Below are 21,334 nucleotides of genomic sequence, written 5' to 3'. Positions count from 1 at the left end.
GACTACCTTCCTGTGGACAAATATAAATTTTGACTGTAATAAATTGAAAATTTGCTTAGATGTATTATATTACTATAAATGTGAAATAATATATTTTAATCAAAGCTAAGGATTACTATTAGCATAGAGCAAGACCTAATGACCTGGTAAGATCAGAGCTGATTCTTAATGAGTATTGGCTGTTAAATGCATAGCTTTCTACACAGGGAGCCAAGACTCAGCTCAAGAGTAGTCTCTACCCACCCCATCCCCCCAAAAGAATAGTTTCAACCCAAATAATCTGATGGTTGCGAGAGGGGCCGGGAGGTGGAAGAGACAGGTTTCCAGTTATGGAATAAACAAGTCATGGGGATGGGAGGTACAGCATAGGGAATACAGTCAATGGTATCATAATAGCATTGTATGTGACAGATGGTAGCTACACTTGCGATCAGCACAACATAATGTACAGACGTGTCCAATCACTTTGTTATATGCTGAAACTAATGTAACATAGTGTGTTGACTATACTTCAACTCAACAAAATAGAAAAGGAACAATTAAAAAGAAAAAACCAATAATCTCAGTTCTGGGTAGTCAGTTGTTCCCATCCATACTGAGATGCTTATTTAACTTCAAGTCTTTGGAACAGCAAACATAATTAATTGGAAAGAGTAAGAATAATTCCATAGTAACATCTTTATATAGGTTGATTGAAACCAATTAACAACCCCAAGAAGGGAAGGAAGTTTGTTAACCCCTATTGACTGAAGGATGGGTAAATTAATTCACTGTTGGTGGCTAAATGTGCATCTTTAATTCCAGTCTTCTTTTGGGTTTAGTCTTAATGTCCTCTTCACACTGTTTCCTTCTTGTGTCAAACACTGGTCTTCAAGAATGTCCAAACTCTCTAATGGGTATGGTAATCATGAAGTACCTGCTATTAGTGTGCTGCAGCCAGCTTGGACTAGCTCAATAGAGCTGATTATTAAATTTTCAGGAATTTAGTGAGCTAAACATTATTAGATTGGAGACACTATTAAAAATTAAAATATATGAACTTATAATTGGATACATTACATTAAAATCAAAGGTAATGAGTGCTAAGAACTTATCACCTCCCAACTGTTTTCCTATATGGATTATATCTTTCTGTGTTTAATTGATATTCTATATGATGCTGTGCTGCTGCGTCTTTGTCTTGTAGGCATCAGCCATGGTCCGAGTATTTATACCATGGAAATCTACAAATGCCACAAATCATGACTCCCTGCTTCTACACCCAGAATTGTTAATTTTGACCAGCACACCATTGGTACATACCTATGGTGCCTTCTTAAGAGAAGCTATTTTCTGTATTTCCCAGAAATAATAGAACAGAAAAACTGGAAAATGCTCCTCCATGATTCAACGCTTTTCCTTCCTATGCACAGCTGATTGGTCCAACAGTGAGAAACTAACAAAAGTAGAAAATCCACCAAGGCCACACCAAGTCAATGTTTTCTCTTTAAAACCTAAACTAAGATTCATAGATACTGATGGAATTAGTCAGGTCATGTTCACAGCAGTATGTTAGAACAAATGTCCTTGAACTCTTACTATGTAGCTCTCTACAGCTGACTTGCTTATCATACTTCCTAAGACTCAGTACCACTCTTTCCTGGGTTGATATGACTTTATCCTAACAATATCTTTTATTTGAGCTAATGCCATTTATTTCTATTTTTTGGAAGTTAATGTGCCTTAAAAAAAAAAAAAAAAACTGTATTGAATTCTGCTTCTGATTCCAATACAGACACTATGCAGAGGTAGGGTAGAATATTGAAACACAAGTCCTAATTGTGTGACCCAGAGAACATTCTTTAACCTGATAGCCTCTAAGTTTCCTCATCAGAAAAAATTAAAACTGTACATTCTAGTGGTTTTTAAGCCCTAAGATTCTACAGAAATGCTTCAGGCCCAGCTGTGGGAATTTAAAGGGAGGCTTTAAGTGAACAAGATCCAAACACCTCCTCTGTTCAGCTGGAAACAGTCTACTGTTAATTACTTTGTATTTGGGGCCTTCTTTTTTAAAAAAATTTTTAAAGATTTTATTTATTTATTTGACAAAGAGTGACAGAGAGCACAAGCAGGGAGAACAGCAGAGAGAGAGAGAAGGAGAAACAGACTCCCTCTCAGCAGGGAGTCCAAAGCAGGTTTCAATCCCAGGGTCCTGGGATCATGACCTAAGCCTAAGGCAGATGCTAACCAAATGAGCCACCCAGGTGCCCTGGGGGCTTCCCAATCAGATTTCTTTTGAGAGTTTCCATGAAGGACTCTCCACACTACCTCTGAAAATTTAAAAAGTTCACAAATTTTCCAGATTAATTTATCTCTAAATTCTTTTCAGTTTGCTGAATCTTTCAAGGGCAAATAGAAAATATTCACATGTGAATTACAGAAACACTGAAACATTTTCCAGTTTTTCTATCATTTACAGACTTCTCTAATTGGAGAGTTGCAAGGACACCATGGCGGTCCCATAACACAGCTCAGCCCAATCTGATAACCTACTCTTTGCCGACATACTCATCTACCAATGTACTTTTTCCTCTGAATTTTGGACCTGGTCTGAAAATTTTGCTCAGTAGAGTGTTCCGGATAACCAGTACCAAACAACTGACATTGGCAAGGAATGCAGCTGGTTTGCTATCCCTGAAAGTTTCTTCAGGTAAGTACATAAACTTACCTAATGCTACATTTGATTTCTCTAATGATTCCCTCTTGGTGCTATCTTTCCATTTGTTCTGAAGGCTGCTTTTCTGTTTGGTTCTCTGCCCTTTAAGCAATTTCCCATCTAACACTTGACAGTCTGGGGTTAGAGCAAGAGACAAGGGTATATATTGGTTGTACCACCAGACACCAACTGGGTCTGTACACACGGACATTTTTCAGGAGAAATTGTTACAAGTTAAAGAAGATGAAACAGTACATCAATGCTTTAAAAAAGTTCTTTTGGTCTTGTCTTAGTAAATAAGGAAAATATCCACTGAGCATCTTAATGGTTTTTGGGTACTACAAGTCTTTTATTAAGATACTTCTTGGTTAAATATCTTTAAGCCATATAAGATTCCCAAATACATAAGAAAACAATTTCTTGTCACTAAATGAGGGACAAAAACAGCAAGAATTGAACAGTGAGGCACTGTCAGCTAGACCCTAGACATCATATGAAGTCAGAAATTATATAAATCAGATTGGTCAAATGTAATGGTCAAAGTGAGTTTATTACTTCTCTTAAAGTTAAAAACTTTAATGTGTACAGCTGGCAGCTTGGCTGTTGTCACCAGTGAGATATGGAATAACAAAAAGGGAAATGCCAAGTTCAACTCACTAACCTTCAGCCATGGATCGTGCTGGAATTCCTCAGAGAACCAAAAGAACCTGATGAAATCCTATTGCTTTAAGGCTCTAAGTCCAGCGGGATCATGCCAAAATATGATATGTACGAGGATGGCTTCAAATCACAAAATCACAGAATTTGTTCCCAAATCAACCCTTCTCTGTGACCACTCTCTATCTTTGATCTTTCCTTGCCAACCCCTTGCTTTCTCCATCTGGCCTTCCATTAATTGCATTTCCAGATGTGCTGCTTGGTTTATCAGCAGCTCCTTTAGCCTCTGATAAACTATATTTCCTTGTCCCCTGAATTGCCTTCCCATCTTGGCCTCTTCCCCTACAACAATAAAAAATTCCTTTCTTCATTTAATAAACATTTACTGGGGTCCTACTATGTGCCTGCAGTGAGGCTAAATACATACTTTAGCTTAATGGAGCTTAGGCACAGCTTAGTTTTGACTAAGAGAGAAGGGCAGGGAACAACCCATTGTCAGTCTGTCTTTAGAGGTGGAAGATAGTCAAAATAACAAACAGACCCTCAGTGCCTTGGGTAACTTGGTTTTCATAGCCCTGGATGCTGAAGAATTGAGTTCCAGACTCTTAGTGGCTAGCCCTATAAAGACCAAGAAAAAGCTGTGACCTCAGAGAACATCTCTTCCCCCACCACTTTCACTTTCTCCCCTTAATTTGCCAAGTGTACCCTAGGGACAATAGTGCTGAAGATGGGGACAATGTTTGTGACAACTTTCCCAAGAGAGAAGGGGCTTGCTGCAGCCTTTGCTTTTTGGTTGGTAACTTCACTCTGTCAGAATTGAGTGCACTGGCTGGTGGGGGACTTATGTGCCCTGATGTAGGATCTTAGATATAATTGCTTGTGTTTTTTTTTTTTTAATTATTTATTTGAGAGAGAGAGAGAGTACGAGAGAGAGAGCGAGAAAGAGCGAGCATGAGGTGGGGAAACAGCAGAGGGAGAAGCAGAATCCCCTTCCGGGCAGGGAGTCCAAGGCAGGGCTCAATCCCCAAATCCCAGGATCATGACCTGAGCGGAAAGCAGACTGCTTAGCCAACTGAGACACCTGGTACTCTGCTCCTTTTCTTAACAAGTCAAAATTCTGGTGCTCAGATTGAGTAAAATAAGGTGAGCAGAATATTTAAGTAGGGGTTTTGTTAAATAAGACATTTCTGCCTAAAAAAAAATGACACATAGTACACTTAAATTTCACATTTTTTAAAGTATTTATTTGCAATTTAAAAAGTAGTGAAAGATTGAAATAATTAGGTCATTGTATTGAATTTTCATAGGAAAGAAAGCAACTCTAGGGCATTTGTGGGTTTTGAAAAGAGAAATGATATGTGAAAAATGTTCTTGAGTATTTGTACATGTTTTACTGGTAAGCTTGGAGCATTTTGGTTAATTAGGGTCATGGGTTCAGAAAGTGATCACCTATTCAATTTCATTATTTTGTAGGAAATTGTGACCTTCAAAGCAGTATAAGTTTATGCAACTGAGATGTAGCAAAACTAAGAGTCCAAATCTTTTCCTGCCTAGTTTATAGCTCCGTATTGATAAATATGCTTTCTGGAAACAACTTCTTTGACTTGATCTCTGCTGTTATAAACATTTTTTTGAAGATTTTATTTATATATTTGACAGACAGAGATCACAAGTAGGCAGAGAGGGAAGCAGGCTCCCTGCTGAGCAGAGAAACCAACTCGGGACTGGATCCCAGGACACTGGGATCATGACCTGAGCTGAAGGCAGAGGCTTAACCCATTGAGCCACCCAGGCGCCCCTGTTACAAACATTTTAAAATGCTTCAGAGCATTTGTTTTTACTTAGACCATAATGGACATAAGTGAATTTTTTTTTAAGGTATGGACTCTCACTGTGGGATAGGGACACTTTTTGGGTATTATTAATGTGCAGGAGAATTGACATAAAAGTTGAAGGAAATTAATTGGCTTAAATTTATTTTGATCTAATATTATCTTTAATTTCCCCAAATCCCCAATTCCTAATATCATGTTTTCTTATAATTTTTTCCCTTGAGAAGTAAACCTAGAAAAATATATAGGTAACAAAGGAATCTGGTTATTTCTATGTAGCTATAATCATGGAGCATCAAATATAAGAGAGCAATATTCTTTAGGAAATTCTGCTTTTAGAGTGAAAGTACTATGGAAATAATTAGGTCATTAGAACAACTTTTGCATACAGAGAGAGTTTTATACAGAGTTCTGTGAGTACTTGACAAACCAGCACCTCTCATAGCAGAACTTGATTTCTAGGCAGAGAAATGACTTGCAGGGGCTATATTAAATTTATTTAAACTAGAAAGAAAATACATATTTGAAGCCAACTCAGGTGGAGTATTTCTGCCATTTTCCTGATCTGAAATTTGATGTTATTGTGTTACCTCCTTAGTTCTCCTTAGAGCTCCTCAGCTTTTAATATACAAGTAATAAAAATTCATCAGTTTGTCCGAGAATTCTGCCATTAGGCCATGTTGGAAATTTATGAGAAAATCCAGAAATTGTGTTCAGTTCAAACAATGCCAGAAGATCTGTGTTCTATATCTAGAGAATAAATGTTTCTTTGGAAATAGAGAAGTTTCCTAAATTCAAAAAAGGCAGAAATGGAAGGAATCGTAGTGACCACACAACGAGCTAGTCTTCCTCACTCCTGTGAGTGAGGAATGGGAATAGCAAGATCTGAGCCAGAAAACCTCATTTTGTTTGCCCTTAGTCTTTATAAGAATTGCCAGAATCAACTGATCTAATTCCCTTGTGACTGTAGCTCAACAGAGACAACTAGATTTTGTTTACACCCCTAGATCCAGAATATTTTAGGGGATCCTGGCACCATTCCAGAATATAGAGACCGAAGCTAGCATTACTCAGTTAACCAAACCTGGGTTCAGGGGTGGGAAGCTGGTAAGAATGTCATATATACTTTCTCATATAAGTGGCACTGACAGGGTGGCAAACAAACAGGTATAGCCATAACAAAAATAAAGATGACACGATCACATATATTTTTTTAATATTTATACCAATAGCATCTCCACAAAAGTAAGGGTATCTTTTAGAACACTTCTGATTTGTTGAATTAAATGACCACAAGTATGGTAATTAAAAAATATATATATACATATATATATATATATATATATACACATATATACATATATATATAAATTGTAGCTAAAGAAAAACGTTAGCCGTCCCCCATTAGAAGTCCAGAAGCGGTCACTGTGTAGTTAAAACAGCCTTTGACTTAATCTGCCATCTTTTTAATTTGGGCCACTCTTTACCTCATTTTATTGTACACCTGAAAATACAATTGCAAATTTTTCGTGAGCTTGGGTCAAGGGCCGTGACTTTCTTAGAGGAGCACTACCCAATGACCCCAAACCCACCCAGCCACGTCCAAGGGCCAAGTTAGCGGACGGACGTCTGGACACGCGCACACGCGAGGGCTCTTTTAGGTTCTGCTGACTTGGCTGTGCCCTGCGGTGTTGGGTTCTCGCGCAGTCAGGTGCTGCCGGGGCGGGCGCAGTTATTTATGACTGCGGGACTGAGACAGGAATGTCGCGCGCGGGAGTACCCGGGATCCGCGCCCTTCCCCAAGATCTCCCACCGGAGACCCCCCCCACCCCGGTCGCCCCAGGTGAAGGCCGCCTACAGGGTACCCCAGGCCGCACGTTTGCAGCCGTCGCCCTCGGACACCATCGAACCTCCGCACACCGACTTCTCGCGAGGTTTCGTTGCCTTCCCCCCCCACCCCCCACCTCCGCCTTCCCTCCCGCCCCCTCCTAGCTCTGGTGCGGGCAGCTCCCGCAATGGCTGCACTGCGGAGGCTCCTGTGGCCGCCGCCTCGGCTCCCGCCTCCGCCCTGCCCTCACCATCTCTTTCCTGGGCTGTGGGGGCGGCCTGCGGGGGTAGCCCCGAGCCCGGCCGACCGGCCCTTCTCCTGCCGGGAGGAGGAAGAGGGGGCTGTGGCTGAGGAGGCTTGGAGGCGGCGGAGGCGCTGGGGGGAGCTGAGCATCGCGGCAGCGGCCGGCGGGGGTCTGGTCGGCCTTGTGTGCTACCAGCTGTATGGGGATCCTAGGACCGACTCCGCATGGACGCCCACCCCGGGGCGCCTCTCGGAGACCTCAGCCGCAGAGCCGGAGGACCCGCCCCGCGGCCGGGGTCTGCTTCCCATCCCGGTGGCGGCTGCCAAGGAAACGGTAGGTGCGTGAGCGCGTGCGCGCGCGGGGCTGGCCCGCAGGTGACGCCCGAGGGTAGGGCGGCCGGGGTGTTCCACCTAAGCTCCTGGAGGGAAGGTGTGACAGTCGGGCCGGGTGCGCTTGGGACTGTGGGCCACCCGGCCGTGGAGGTTGTCGCTGTGTGAGCTCTGCGGCTGCAGATGGGGACCTCCTGTGAGACCAAGACGTAGGCCAGGCAGGCTAGGGTCTGTGCACCCAGCTGTCGGGAAAACACAGGTGATGCTGTCACTGATGCATCAGGACCGCAGAGGTTGCTGCAGTACCATCTTTTTTTTTAAGATTTTATTTATTTATTTGACCGACAGAGATCACAAGTAGGCAGAGAGGCAGGCAGAGAGGCAGGCAGAGAGAGAGGAGGAAGCAGGCTCCCTGCTGAGCAGAGAGCCAGATGCGGGCCTCGATCCCAAGACTCTGGGATCATGACCTGAGCCGAAGGCAGAGGCCTTAACCCACTGAGCCACCCAGGCGCCCCTGCAGTACCATCTATTAACCAAAACCCCAAGCCAAGCCAAAACAAAACAAAAGACTACGAAGAAGGCAAGGGTGTAACAGGCAGAAAGTGGAAGGCCGGGTATGTGAGAGACAGGAACGCCCAGGCTGGACCAGGTAACAGCAAATGACCCAGGAGGTCCAGGGCAGGAGGATGAGTTTTGAAGCAGTGGTCTGAGGTCTAAAAAGTAACAACATTATTGGATAGCACTTTATTAGTCCCAAGAGAATAAATGCCCAAACCGAGTAACTTCCTTATTATGGTCAGAAAGAAGGAGATATCCCCAGATTGGAAATGGAAAAAACACAAATCTGTTCAGAAGAGTATACATCGCCTCCCACTCCACCGCCAAATCAGAAACTCTGAAGTGAGGAAAGTAAGTGAGAAGATGGATAGGACAACACAAATAGGAAACTGAAAGAGGCTAACTCCTCCAGAAGATCTTTCAATGAAATGTTCAAGTATCATTATGCAACTGATAGTGAGAGGTAAAGATGAGGTAGGGCAAGAGTGCGTGGGGCACGATGTTTTTGTCCTATCGTTGTAGTTAATAAATAGTCGTGTAAATGGCTAGGAGTCATTTAGGGAAGTTTTCTTTGCAAGACCAAAGACTGTGAAGGGCTGAGATGACAAAAATTTAGAAAAGAGGTAGCTATTCTGTTTTTAACTTTAATGAAATGTATTCTTTATTCTTTGGCCAAACACAGGTTGGTGGTCTGAGGTAAGTGCCTCAGTTCTTTTGGTGGAGGCCGTTGATGTGTTTAAATCAGGGAATCCACTGTGCTACAGACGTTCTAGCTGCAAATTATAAATACATAGCATAAAGTGCTTTTGTACAATGAATATGTAAAATGCTAGCAGCAAATTCCCTCAACTTTCATCTGCTACTCCTCTTCTCTCCACCCCCCAGTACATTAAACTTGTGTCCCCATTGACCAAGATAGAATTTTTCACCAACCATAGTTGATCTGGAAGCAGATTAGGAAGGTAGAGAGCATTAAAACAGTATTTTCTTCTGTTTTAAAATTAATTTTACTTTTTTTTTTTTTAAAGATTTATTTTATTTGAGAGTGCACATACAACACATGCATGGGGGTGGGGAGAGGGAGAGACACACTACCTGCTGAGCAGGGAGCCCGCCTCGGGGCTCATTCCCAGGACCCTGAGAACATGACTTGAGCCAAAGGCAGAGGCTCAGCCGACTGAGCCACCCAGGTGCCCCGAAAGCTTATTTTGCTTTTAAAATTGAGAGATAGTATAGTAGTTTTTAAAAGACCACACTTGGGGCGCCTGGATGGCTCAGTGGGTTAAGCATCTGACTTCAGGTCATGATCTCAGGGCCCTGGGATTGAACCCCACATCTGGCTTTGCACTCAGTGGGGAGTTTTGTTTCTCCCTCTCCCTCGGCCCCGCCCCCTGCTTGTGCTCCTTCTCTCTCAAATAAATAAATAAAACCTTTTTTAAAAAAAAGACCTCACTTAATAGTGTCTTCCTCCATAATTATGAAAATTAAATTAATACATTTTAAATAGAATTGTACCCCTAGCATGTGGTGAGCATTCAATAAATTTGTTGTAATTTTATTCATTTATTTGTTTATTTGTACCTATTATGTTATAATTGCTTAGTGTTTATAAAAATTCCTCTGTAAATGATACCAGAGGCCTCTGTCTGACTCTTCCCAAGTCTCTAATCACACAATTCTGATTATTTGTTTTATAATGAATCTTCCCCCTCTTTGAGAACTTTTTTTCTTTTAAGATTTTATTTATTTGAAAGAGAATGAGAGAGAGATCTCAGAACAAGGGGGAAAGAGTAGGGAGAAACAGACTCCCCATGGAACAGGGAACCTGATGCAGGACTCAGTCCCAGGACCCTGGGATGGTGACCTGACCTAAAGACAGACGATTAACCAACTGAACCACCCAGGCTCCCTGAAAACTTTTATAAATCTCTTTTTACCCCCTGCTTTTTGAAACTCATAATAAAGAGCTTTATGTGGGCATTTTTTCATCTATTGCGATGGGAACTTGAGGATCCTTTCTATATAAAAATTCATGTTTGAAAGTTCTGTATGTTCTTCTTGTATTATTTCTTTGACAATTTCCATTGCTCCATTTTCTCTTTTCTTTTTCTGGAACCTGTTAGTCTGAAGTTATACCTCCTGACAGATCCTAATCTAATTCTAATCTTCTAACTTTTTAATCTTCTTGCTTGTTTGCTTGTTGTTGTTGTTTTTTAAAGATTTTATTTATTTAATTGTCAGAGAGAGAGATCACAAGTAGGCAGAGAGGCAGGCAGAGAGGGAGGAGGAAGCAGCCTTGCCATCGAGTGCAGTGCCTAATTCGGGGCTCGATCCCAGGACTCTGGGATCATGACCTGAGCTGAAGGCAAAGGCTTAACCCACTGAGCCACCCAGGCGCCCCTTGTTTGCTTGTTTTTATGGGAGCTATTTTTGACTCTTCTTCCAGCTGTCCTATTGAAATAAAACTTTCAGTCATTCTAATTTTTCTAAGTTTTATTTCAGTCATTCTAATTTTTTAACTCAAAACTATTTTTTTGTTCTTTAGTGTTCCTTTGGTACAGCCTTCTGTTTTGTTTTATGGCTGCTAAATTTCTCTTTTTACTGTAAGGATATTAATCATAGTTTTGTTTTGTTTTTTAATTGTCTTCCACTTTGTGCATTGTGTTGTTTCTTCCAGGTTAATTTTTGTTCCTGTTTGATTTTCTAAGCTCTCACTTCTATTTTGGAAGTTTTCCTCACATATCTGTAGTTGTTGCCTCTCTATATTTGAGAGCTACTCAGAAGCTCTTTGTACATGAGAATGGCTTTTCATTTGGCGATCTGGGCTTCTTAATAGAGTGGCATCCAGATGTCAGTGCTTTTTTTGTTTATGGTTTTGTTTTGTTTTGTTTTGTTTAAGAGAGGGAGGGGAGAGCATCAGAGGGAGACAGAGAAAGAGAATCTTAAGCAGGCTCCATGCCCAGTGTGGAGCCCAATGTGGGACTCAGTCTCACAACCGTGAGATTATTACCTAAGCTGAAATCAAGTCAGATGCTTAACCACTTGAACTACCCAGGTGCCCCCAAATGTCACTGTTTTATAAGTCCTCTTCTCTGGTGTCATTGAGTTTTTCCAAAGAATAGGAGAAGTTGCAGGAGCTGTAATCTAGGTGCAGGTGCACATGCACCTGTATGTGAGAGCCTGTGTGTTGGGGAAGTATCCAGTGATGTTTTTACAACTATTGTTATCTAATGCTCTGTTTTCAGCCCCATCACTTACTCTAACTTCACCACTCCTTGAATTCCTAAGATCTTATCCTTTCTTGGGTCTGCATTTCCAGTCAGCTCACTTCCATCTGGTCTCCTCCTCCTCAGTCTTCCAGTATTGAGAGTATAGGGGCACTCTGCCCCCCGCCCCAGGTCAGTTATCACTCCTTCATCTTCTCCATTTTGTCAAAATTTTGATGAATTCTTTTGATTGTTTTAGTCTCCTTTCCTCTTCTCTTTCTTAGTTCTTATATGTTTCTATCTTTAAAAAAAAAAAAAAATCCTTTTACTGTGGTTTTATTGTGGTTAAGTGAGAAAGAGATCGAAAGAAACTCATGAGGGCGCCTGGGTGGCTCAGTGGGTTAAGCCGCTGCCTTCGGCTCAGGTCATGATCTCAGAGTCCTGGGATCAAGTCCCGCATCGGGCTCTCTGCTCAGCAGGGAGCCTGCTTCCTCCTCTCTCTCTGCCTGCCTCTCTGCCTGCCTCTCTGCCTACTTGTGATCTCTGTCTGTCAAATAAATAAATAAAATCTTTAAAAAAAAAAAAAAAAAAAAGAAAGAAACTCATGAAGGCAGCCTTCCATTTTTCAGAAATATTTAAACCTGTGTTGCCACTTTACTCGTTATGCTCATTTGATTTTACTGAACTGGTAGAAATTATTCCTTTTGTGGCTTAAAACTATGAGAAATTTGATTTATAAAACTTCTTTTAAGCAGCATGTTATGCTAAACATAAACCTAATAATAAATTAACCTGTAACATGTTACAGAATATAGAATTTAACTGCTAGGTGTGAATAGCCATAACTTACAGATAGACAGTTCTATTACCATAGCCTTGAAGATTTTTGTTTTTAAGACATTGACTCTCACCTTCTCCAGGATGCTTTCCCTTAAAAATGCCCCCTGCATATCCTATACTCCTAGTGATGACTTTTTGCAATTCTTTGTCTTCTCTGCTTTTTCTAGCACTTTAAGGAGGGGCACTGTGTTGGTCGTGTCTCCTTTATATCTTCATTGCTTGATATGGGGCCTAGCCCTGGTAGACACACAATACATTTTTGTCCAATGAATAAGCCCAGGCTAAACATTTGCATGGGATATATGCATTGAAAAGGCACAACCACATTCTGTGAGAATTAATAGTTTAATATTTTTTTTCATCTAAATGCTGGTTATTTTTAGCATTAGAATTCAGAAGACTTCGGTCAAGGTCAAAATTCCAGGCTTTAGGAGACCAATCACGTGACACTGTATTTATTTTAATTGTGCAAGTTTGGCTTGCCAAAATTTTTCAGTAAACATAGCCTTGAACTTTATTAATATTATAAAGAGATGAGAGACAAGATTCTGTTGAGAACTCTACAATTTTATCCTTAAAACATTATTTTTATTAGTGGAGAAATTTTGTTCTAGGGTTGCTTTTTTGTTTCAAAAGGTTCAAAATAAAAAAAAATTTAGTTTGCTTAATACACTTTAATACATATTTTACTTATTGTACAGAATACATCATTTTGTGACTTGCACATAGTTTTACTTTCAAGTGGAAAAGAGAACAGTATTTGTATTTCTTTGGTATAGTTCTATAATAATTGCCAATAATTGTGCATTTTTAAAATTTCTTTCATTATCTATCTTTTCCACTCCAAGGCAGCACATTTTGAGACAGGAAGTTATGCTTATTCTTCCCCAGAATATTGAAGAATCTGCCAGAGGTGTAAATGGAGAAGATTCCTAAATTTGTATAGAGAGAAACCTCAGAGGTGTAAAACTGAGGATAGGTTAATTCTGTGCAGGATAACATTTTGTATAGGGAGGCTAAACTAGGTGGGTGATCCCCTCTTTTTGTTTTCTGGATCACTTCATGGCAAATTCACCAGGGTCTACGCACATTCTCGAGGTATGATCATGTTATGGATTCATGTACAGTGATTTAAGTATAGATTATTTTTTTCCTAAGTATCACAGAATAAAATTTGGATGAATTTGGAAAAAAATATATTCTTTTTCTGGTTATACCAAGCGAGGAGTTATAAAAGTGCATGTACTTTTTGGGTTGCAGTGAAAGATTGTTACATTTTATGGATGTCTTTATTCAGATCCACACTGGGAATCAGGAAATGAAACTCTCATGATTTTGAATTTAAATTTAAAAATTCTCATCTGTAATTCTCTTCTAAGACTTGGAAATTGTAAAATAGTGCACAGCAATCGGTTTGAATGACGGTGCATACCAGTTTTTTTTTTTCCTTGATCTCTATAATCTCCACATTAAAAAATATAATAAAAACATTGAGTTGTATTTTGAATTGGAATTCAGGTAAATAGTATTTGGGTTTAATGTCACTTCCTAGTTGATTCTCGAATTCCGACATGTAATTCTGTTTATGTAATTTGGAGCTGGACTGTTTATGAATACTGAGTAAAGTAAAATGTAGCTTCCTTATTGAACTGAATATATACTTTATCTTTAGTAATTTTTGAGAAATGGATGCCATTTTCTACGTAAAGATTAAAGAAGATATTTGAGATTATTAAAACAATTATATTAACCCTAAATTTTTGAAGCTTCTTTGAGGGTGGTTTCATTCATCTTCCATATAGCACATAGATTTTGTAGCTCTTAAGATTTTAATAAATTCTTACTTAATAACTGAATGAATGCTAACTCCTGAAATAAGTTACAATATTTTATTATGACAGTTCTTTAAAAAGCTTGCTTTCACAAAATCACCTCATCCATGCAAATTTTCATTTGACTTTAGATATTAGAAAGCTAATGCAAGGTAAAATAATGGGTGTATCACCTCTTTGTGTTATCTGTGAGGATTCATGATTGGACACTAAGTCATAATATTAGTAGTATATTTGAATTCAGTAACTAATTTTAGTTTCATTAGATAGTAGGTGCAGAGTGCATACATTTTTGTTTTCTTCTCTAAGTATATGAGAAGACAACAAATTCATTCTCTTTAGAGTCCTTAGCTTTTAGTATATATTTTTAAAGATTTTATTTATTTATTTGACAGAGATCACAAGTAGGCAGAGAGGCAGGCAGAGAGAGAGAGAGAGAGAAAGAAGCAGGCTGCCTGCAGAGCAGAGAGCCTGATGTGGTCTGATCCCAGAGAGCTGGGATCATGACCCGAGCTGAAGGCAGAGGCTTTAACCCACTGAGCCACCCACACGCCCCTAGCTTTTAGTATTAAGTACTTTAATGTTTTTACTTTGAGCTAGTTGCTCATGTAAAATTATATATCTAAACTGTTGACTACCAGATTTCCCATACCAGTTTTCAAAAGTCTCTTAGTTACTATCAATACAGCAGTTCCATCACTAACTGGCTCCTTCAATCTCTTTCCCCTCCACTTCTTTCTCTTTTAAATGGTATACATAGTGTGCTAAAGAATATTACCTGTTCCTGTCCTAGAAAAGTATTAGGGAAGGTCATTTATCTTAAAGTACATGATTCTATCAAAATGATTAATATTTTTTTAAAAGATTTTATTTATTTCACAGAGAGAGAGAGATCACAAGTAGGCAGAGAGACAGGCAGAGAGAGAGAGGAGGAAGCAGTCTCCCTGCTGAGCAGAGAGCCCGATGCAGGGCTCGATCCCAGGACCCTGGGATCATGACCCGAGCCGAAGGCAGAGGCTTTAACCCACTGAGCCATCTAGGCGCCCTAAAATGATTAATATTTCTTAAGATTCATGTATTAAGCATTTATTTTCAGTTTCATAGCTATAAAAATCAAGATTTCCATTTCATTTTTCATTTAGAAACAATTTATCCATCTTTCCACTCATCCATTTTTCATTCAAATACTTTACTCAAGGAATGTTTATTGAAGTGTAGTATGTACTAGAGATTTATTTGTGGATGAAATAAAACTCATGTCCTTTTGTAGCTTATGGTCTAGTGAGGATACAGAATAATTGTAATGCAATATGCTAAAGTGGTGTGATGGGAAAAATAGAGTGTACAATGGGATCATACAGGAGGGACGTAAAGCCCAGGCTTGGGACATTAAGCATGGCTTCCTGGGAGAAGTAATGTCTAAATTGAGATATAAAAGATAGGTAGGAATTATTAGGGAAACAAGGAGACGAAGTGGGTGAAGACATGTGTTCCAGGAGGAAATAACATGTATGAGAACAAGCGTAGCATGTTTCCAGAATTGAAAGATCAGTGTGGAGGTATAGCAGAGAATTTGAGGCAAGAGTGATCAGATAGTTGGCTAGAAGGTGATCAGGGGGCAGATAGTACAAGACCTTCTAAGACAAGGAATTTGAACTTTACCTTAAGAGTAGGGAGACATTATAGATTTTTAGTCACGAGGATGATATAATCAAAATTGCATTTTAGGAATATCACTTTGATTGGATAGGGAAAGTAGAGGGAGGGACGCAGTGCTGAAAGGGAGGAGGCCAGGCAAGATGCTGTTACTTCTTAGATGAGAGTGCTAGAGGGTATGATTCTCTATATTCTTTAATTTTAAAAAATCTATGTCAGATGGTTTTTACCCATAATATTTCTTTAGACAAAAAATGGTTATAACTTTACTAGGAAAATAGCAGTGAAGCCATGAGGAGTTCCCACACTGGAGAGAATTTCAAGAGGTAGGATCAACGAGGATTGGTAGTTGACTAGATTTTAGGGATGAGAGAGATGGGAGAATCTGGGTGATATTCAAGTTTTTGTCTTGGGCGCTAGGTGGATTGTGCAGCAGTTCATTGAGACTAGGTCCTCGGGAGAAAAAAAAAAGGTTGGGGGGAGTGTGCATGAATGATGTTTTTAACTACAGTGGATCAGGGTGTCTTCTGGACAGCTGAAGGGAAACTTCCAGTTGGATACATAGGTCAGAAGCTTAGGGGCGAAATCTGTGCTTATAACAATAGATTTGAAAATCGCCAAGCATCGAAAGTCATAAGAATGGATGACATTGTTTAGAATATATAGAACATCGGGGCGCCTGGGTGGCTCAGTGGGTTAATCCGCTGCCTTCGGCTCAGGTCATGATCTCAGGGTCCTGGGATCGAGTGCCGCATCGGGCTCTCTGCTCAGCAGGGAGCCTGCTTCCTCCTCTCTCTCTCTCTCTCTGCCTGCTCTCTGCCTATTTGTGATCTCTCTCTGTCAAATAAATAAATAAAAATCTTTAAAAAAAAAAAGAATATATAGAACATAAAGAGAAAAGCCCCTAAGGAACGCGTCCTGGTGAGCATCAGTGATGTAAAAAACTGTCAGAAAAGCAGAACGCTACAAAAAGCTGAGAAGTAATGTCTAGACTGGTAAAACCATGAGAGTCATGGAAGCCAACAGAAGGTAGTAAGTACTTCAGACAAGTAGTACTATAGTCAGTATCAGTGAGCTTTACCAGAGGAGTTCATCTTAGATGAGCAATAGAAAGTATTCACTGGATTCAGCAATAAGAAGTTCATGGATGATCTTGGTGATATCTTGGAGGTGAAAATCAAATTATAGTTGGAGAAGCTGAGGGTAAAAGTAAGAGGTGATGTGGACAAGATGAGGTAAGTGTTGACAATACTTTTATAAATTTGGCTGTCAAGGAGAGAAGCGAGGGCAATAGCTTAAGGAACATAGATTTGATTTATTTTTTTTTAGATGGTATACCCTTTATATACCCTGGGTGGCTCAGTGGGTTAAAGCCTCTGCTTCTGCCTCCAGGGTCCTGGGATAGATCCCCGCATCGGGCTCTCTGCTCAGCAGGGAGCCTGCTTCCTCCTCTCTCTGCCTGCCTCTCTGTCTACTTGTGATCTCTCTCTCTCTCTCTCTGTCATTAAATAAATAAAATCTAAAAAAAAAAAAAAAAAAGATTTAAATGTTGAAGGTAAGAGGAGAAACACTAAACCAAAGGAAGGAGGGGGTGTTAATTGATTTGTCAAGAACCAGGGTACAGGTGGGAAATGAAAGTTAAAGCACTAGGGAAGAATTTAATCTTAGATAATAGGAACAATGGCATTTCTGGTGTAATAGGAAGAAGGAAAGGAAGGACACAGAAATTATTCATTTTTAGTAGCAAGTGGTTGAAGGAGTTTTTGCCTGATGGTTACTATTTTGCTATAAAATAGAAGGTGATGTTATCGCCTGAGAGCAAGATAATAGAAATTTGTAGAGTAAACTTGATAGATTTGGAGAGTGGTGGATTGAAACAGCCATTAAAAAGAACACAAACCACTAGAAAACCATGAAATCTTTTTTAACTTGTTCATGAAATGTAGAAGTTTTTTAATGGATACTTTCACATGGTCACAGCTTTTGCTATTTTAATTCTTGTGTATGTTATTCCACCTTTTAAGATGCACAGACTTTAGTAATATGATCTAATTAGTACGTTTTTTAACCCATGATGTAATATTTAACTTACGTAGGAAGTGGACCAAACTTACAAAACACTAAAGATTTTATTCTTTTATTTAAACTTGATGGGCAAGTTTAAACTGGAGATAATATTATTAATTCTCACTGATCTCCCGTAATTGTTGTCCCAAACACTAAGAATTTGAGTAACTTTACTTTGTTTAGTGTAAACACTCTTATGTTGGAGAAAAATGTGATTAAAAATCAAAAAAGTGGGGCACCTGGGTGGCTCAGTGGGTTAAAGCCTCTGCCTTCGGCTCAGGTCATGATCTCAGGGTTCTGGGATCAAGCCCTGTGTCCGGCTCTCTGCTCAGCAGGGAGCCTGCTTCTTCCCTTCTCTCTCTGCCTGCCTCTCTGCCTACTTGTGATCTCTGTCTGTCAAATAAATAAATAAAATCTTAAAAAAAAAATCAAACAAGTTTTATTTATGACATTATCTATCTAGCATTAAGGAAAATGTCCAGTCTTTTGTGTACTACACAGATTTTCTAGATATGTTTCTCCTCTACTTTTTTTTTTTTTAAAAAAAGAGAGGAGAGGCAGAGAGGCAGGCAGAGAGAGGGGGAAGCAGGCTCCCTGCTGAGCAGAGAGCCCAATTCGGGGCTCGATCCCAGGACCCTGAGATCATGACCTGAGCTGAAGGCAGAGGCTTAACCCACTGAGCCACCCAGGTGCCCTCTCCTCTGCTTTTTAAGTAACACTTTACTCCTTAATGCTTTGACATATTGATAGATTATATAAGCAAAATATAATGTGGAAATTTAGTGCTGTATCATTTAATTGATTAGCATAGTAAGTGTATGTTCATCGAAGAGTCACTTTTTTTTTTAAAGATTTTTATTTATTTTACAGAGAGTAAAAAAAAAGGTTACCTTTTATTCATTTAATACTCCAACTCCAGAATTTAGAATACAGAAAGTGTATATAGAAGAATTTCAAATAATTTGATTTTTTTCTGCTTTTTTTATAAGGATGATGTCTAATTGATATGTAAATATTGACTAGGTGAGATATTTGGATTATCTTTTCTTTGGAAGGGATATAATGGATTATTCAGTTGCTTGGAACAATTCAAAATGGGATTTTCCTAACCAGTTCCACATCAGGTCAGAAAGGCTCCATAGGTTATGTCCAGTTTAAGCTAGCTCCAACCTGTTAAAATTAGTTATATTCAAATAGGATCATCTAAACTTCTTCCGAATGCAGTTGGTCCTTAACAACAGGGGTTTGCACTGCGTAGGTCCGTTTATACACAGATTTTTTTTTCATAAATACAGTACTGTAAATGTATTTTCTCTTCCTTTTGATTTTCCTAAAACATTTTCTTTTCTTCAGCTTATTTTATTGTAAGAATCTAGTATAGAATATACATAACATACAAAATAATTGTTAATCGACTTTCAGGGCTTTCTGTTAACAGGAGGCTATTGGTTGTTAGGTTTTGTGGCAATTAAAAGTTATCCATGGATTTTCAACTGTACAGGGTTTGGTGCCCCTAACTCCCACATTTTTCAAGGGTCAACTTTAATTAACCTTTTGGTCCAGTACTGTGTACATGTATTGTTGCATATGCCTGTCCTGTTCCCTGATTTGCCAGCCCTGGTGATTACTTCATCATCATCTTCAAAGTTAGATAAGAACTTTGATTCAAGTATTTTATAATACAGACTTAATCACATCCTATTTGGGATGTAATTCATACTATGAATCTAAAATCCTAAATTTTATAAGAAGCACAAATACTGGGTTATATTATGAACTAAATATTTAATTATCAAAAATATTTCATATGTATCACCAAATAAGTAAAATCTAGAACTTATCCTGAACTAGGATCTAGAACTTATCCTGAATTATTATAATACTTATTTTAAAAATTTGTAAAACTGGGGACGCCTGGGTGGCTCAGTTGGTTAAGCAGCTGCCTTCGGCTCGGGTCATGATCCCAGGGTCCTGGGATCGAGTCCCACATCGGGCTCCTTGCTCGGCAGGGAGCCTGCTTCTCCCTCTGCCTCTGCCTGCCTCTCTGTCTGCCTGTGCTCGCGCACTCTCTCTCCCTCTGTCTCTGACAAATAAATAAAATCTTTAAAAAAAAATTTTTTTTGTAAAACTGCAGGCAAGCAGGCAGACATCAACGTGCCTGCCATTTGCTGGCAAATTATAGGAGGGTAGATCTTTGTGTCTTAGGTATTTTATCCACATCCCCCGCCCAGCAGAATTCAGAACATGGTGAAAGCCAGGGATTGGCTTGCACATTGATCTTCAGTAGAATGGTGAAAATTGGAAGGATATGGAGGAGTGAACTACAGGGGGATTATCTGAATGTCAGATAAGTAAGAACAGAAGTTAACTCAGGGACCCGAAGGTATATTATTTGATTATAGGCTGATAGAGAAGTTCTAGAAACATGTCTTTTTCATATTTTGGTGATAGGTTTCATTAAGGAAGGTTTCTTAGATTCTACAGAAAAGCGCCATTCTCTCTCTCTCTCTTTTCTTTTTTGAGAAAGTAGTATTCTTGAATATACTATAAACTGCAAGTATCTGCAGCTGTGCTTTCTTAAGTGTAGGATAGCAGAGTGGTTCCCTAGGGAGTGAGTTTAAGTCCTTTGGTACTAGTATTAGGCATCAGGGTTTTGACAGACGGAGGGGTCTGAGGTACCTAACCTAGAATAATCTGTAAAGGCACCGTGGTATTGTACTGAGTAAGTCACAGCACTATACTCTAATCTAAAAGCGACTGTGATCTTCATAAAATAGTTGAGCTTGGGAAAATATAGAGCTTCCACCCTTTCCTTTCCCACACGTCCTCCCTCTATAGTGATCTGCTTACCGATTTCTACTTACGAATGCCCTCTACAACAACTTTTTTTTTCTTTTTTTTTAATTTATTTTTTATTTTCAGCATAACAGTATTCATTATTTTTGCACCACACCCAGTGCTCCATGCAATCCGTGCCCTCTATAATACCCACCACCTGGTTCCCCCAACCTCTCCCCACCCCGCCCCTTCAAAACCCTCAGTTTGTTTTTCAGAGTCCATAGTCTCTCATGATTCTCCTCCCCTTCCAATTTCCCCCAACTCCCTTCTCCTCTCCATCTCCCCATGTCCTCCATGCTATTTGTTATGCTCCACAAATAAGTGAAACCATATGATAATTGACTCTGTCTGCTTGACTTATTTCACTCAGCATAATCTCTTCTAGTAATCTCTTCTAGTCCCGTCCATGCCTCTACAACAACTTTAAACTCAGGGATTAAAGAGATTATAGAAATAAGATTGGCTGAATTAAGTGAAAATAAGGTGGCATAGGAGCAGATGGCTTGGGATCAGGAGAAATGAGTCACTTAGCCTTTACTTACCTGGGCTCTGAATAGCAGAGTCAGCTCCTTTTCAATGGGCCTTTCAGGAAGTCTCAAAAAGCACTTTCATTTACATTTTACTGGCCACAATTTAGTCAAAATAGTCATTTTTACTTAGCTTATATAGCTAACTACAATAAAACCTGATGAATGTAACCTTTATTCTGTGTGCTATTGTACCTAGCTAAAAATCTGTTTCCTTTCTAAGGA

General features: G+C 39.5%; 1 protein-coding gene across 3 annotated transcripts in view; it reads left to right on the top strand.

Annotated features, from left to right (window-relative positions):
- Positions 1 to 7,141: 7,141 nt before the first annotated feature.
- Positions 7,142 to 21,334, top strand: part of MICU3 (mitochondrial calcium uptake family member 3) — a 100,089-nt gene continuing 85,896 nt past the window's right edge. For 2 of the 3 annotated variants that reach the window (XM_059155907.1, XM_059155905.1), the window contains exon 1: positions 7,143 to 7,589. In XM_059155907.1, the coding sequence (XP_059011890.1) occupies positions 7,200 to 7,589 (390 nt within the window). In that variant the 5' untranslated portion in view covers positions 7,143 to 7,199. Of the gene's footprint in view, positions 7,590 to 21,334 lie in introns of all 3 variants that reach the window. The other variant, XM_059155906.1, reaches the window with a different exon arrangement.

The sequence above is a fragment of the Mustela lutreola genome, chromosome 18 (assembly GCF_030435805.1).
Source record: "Mustela lutreola isolate mMusLut2 chromosome 18, mMusLut2.pri, whole genome shotgun sequence".
Taxonomy (NCBI): domain Eukaryota; kingdom Metazoa; phylum Chordata; class Mammalia; order Carnivora; family Mustelidae; genus Mustela; species Mustela lutreola.
This window is presented reverse-complemented; position numbering and strand designations above follow the sequence as displayed.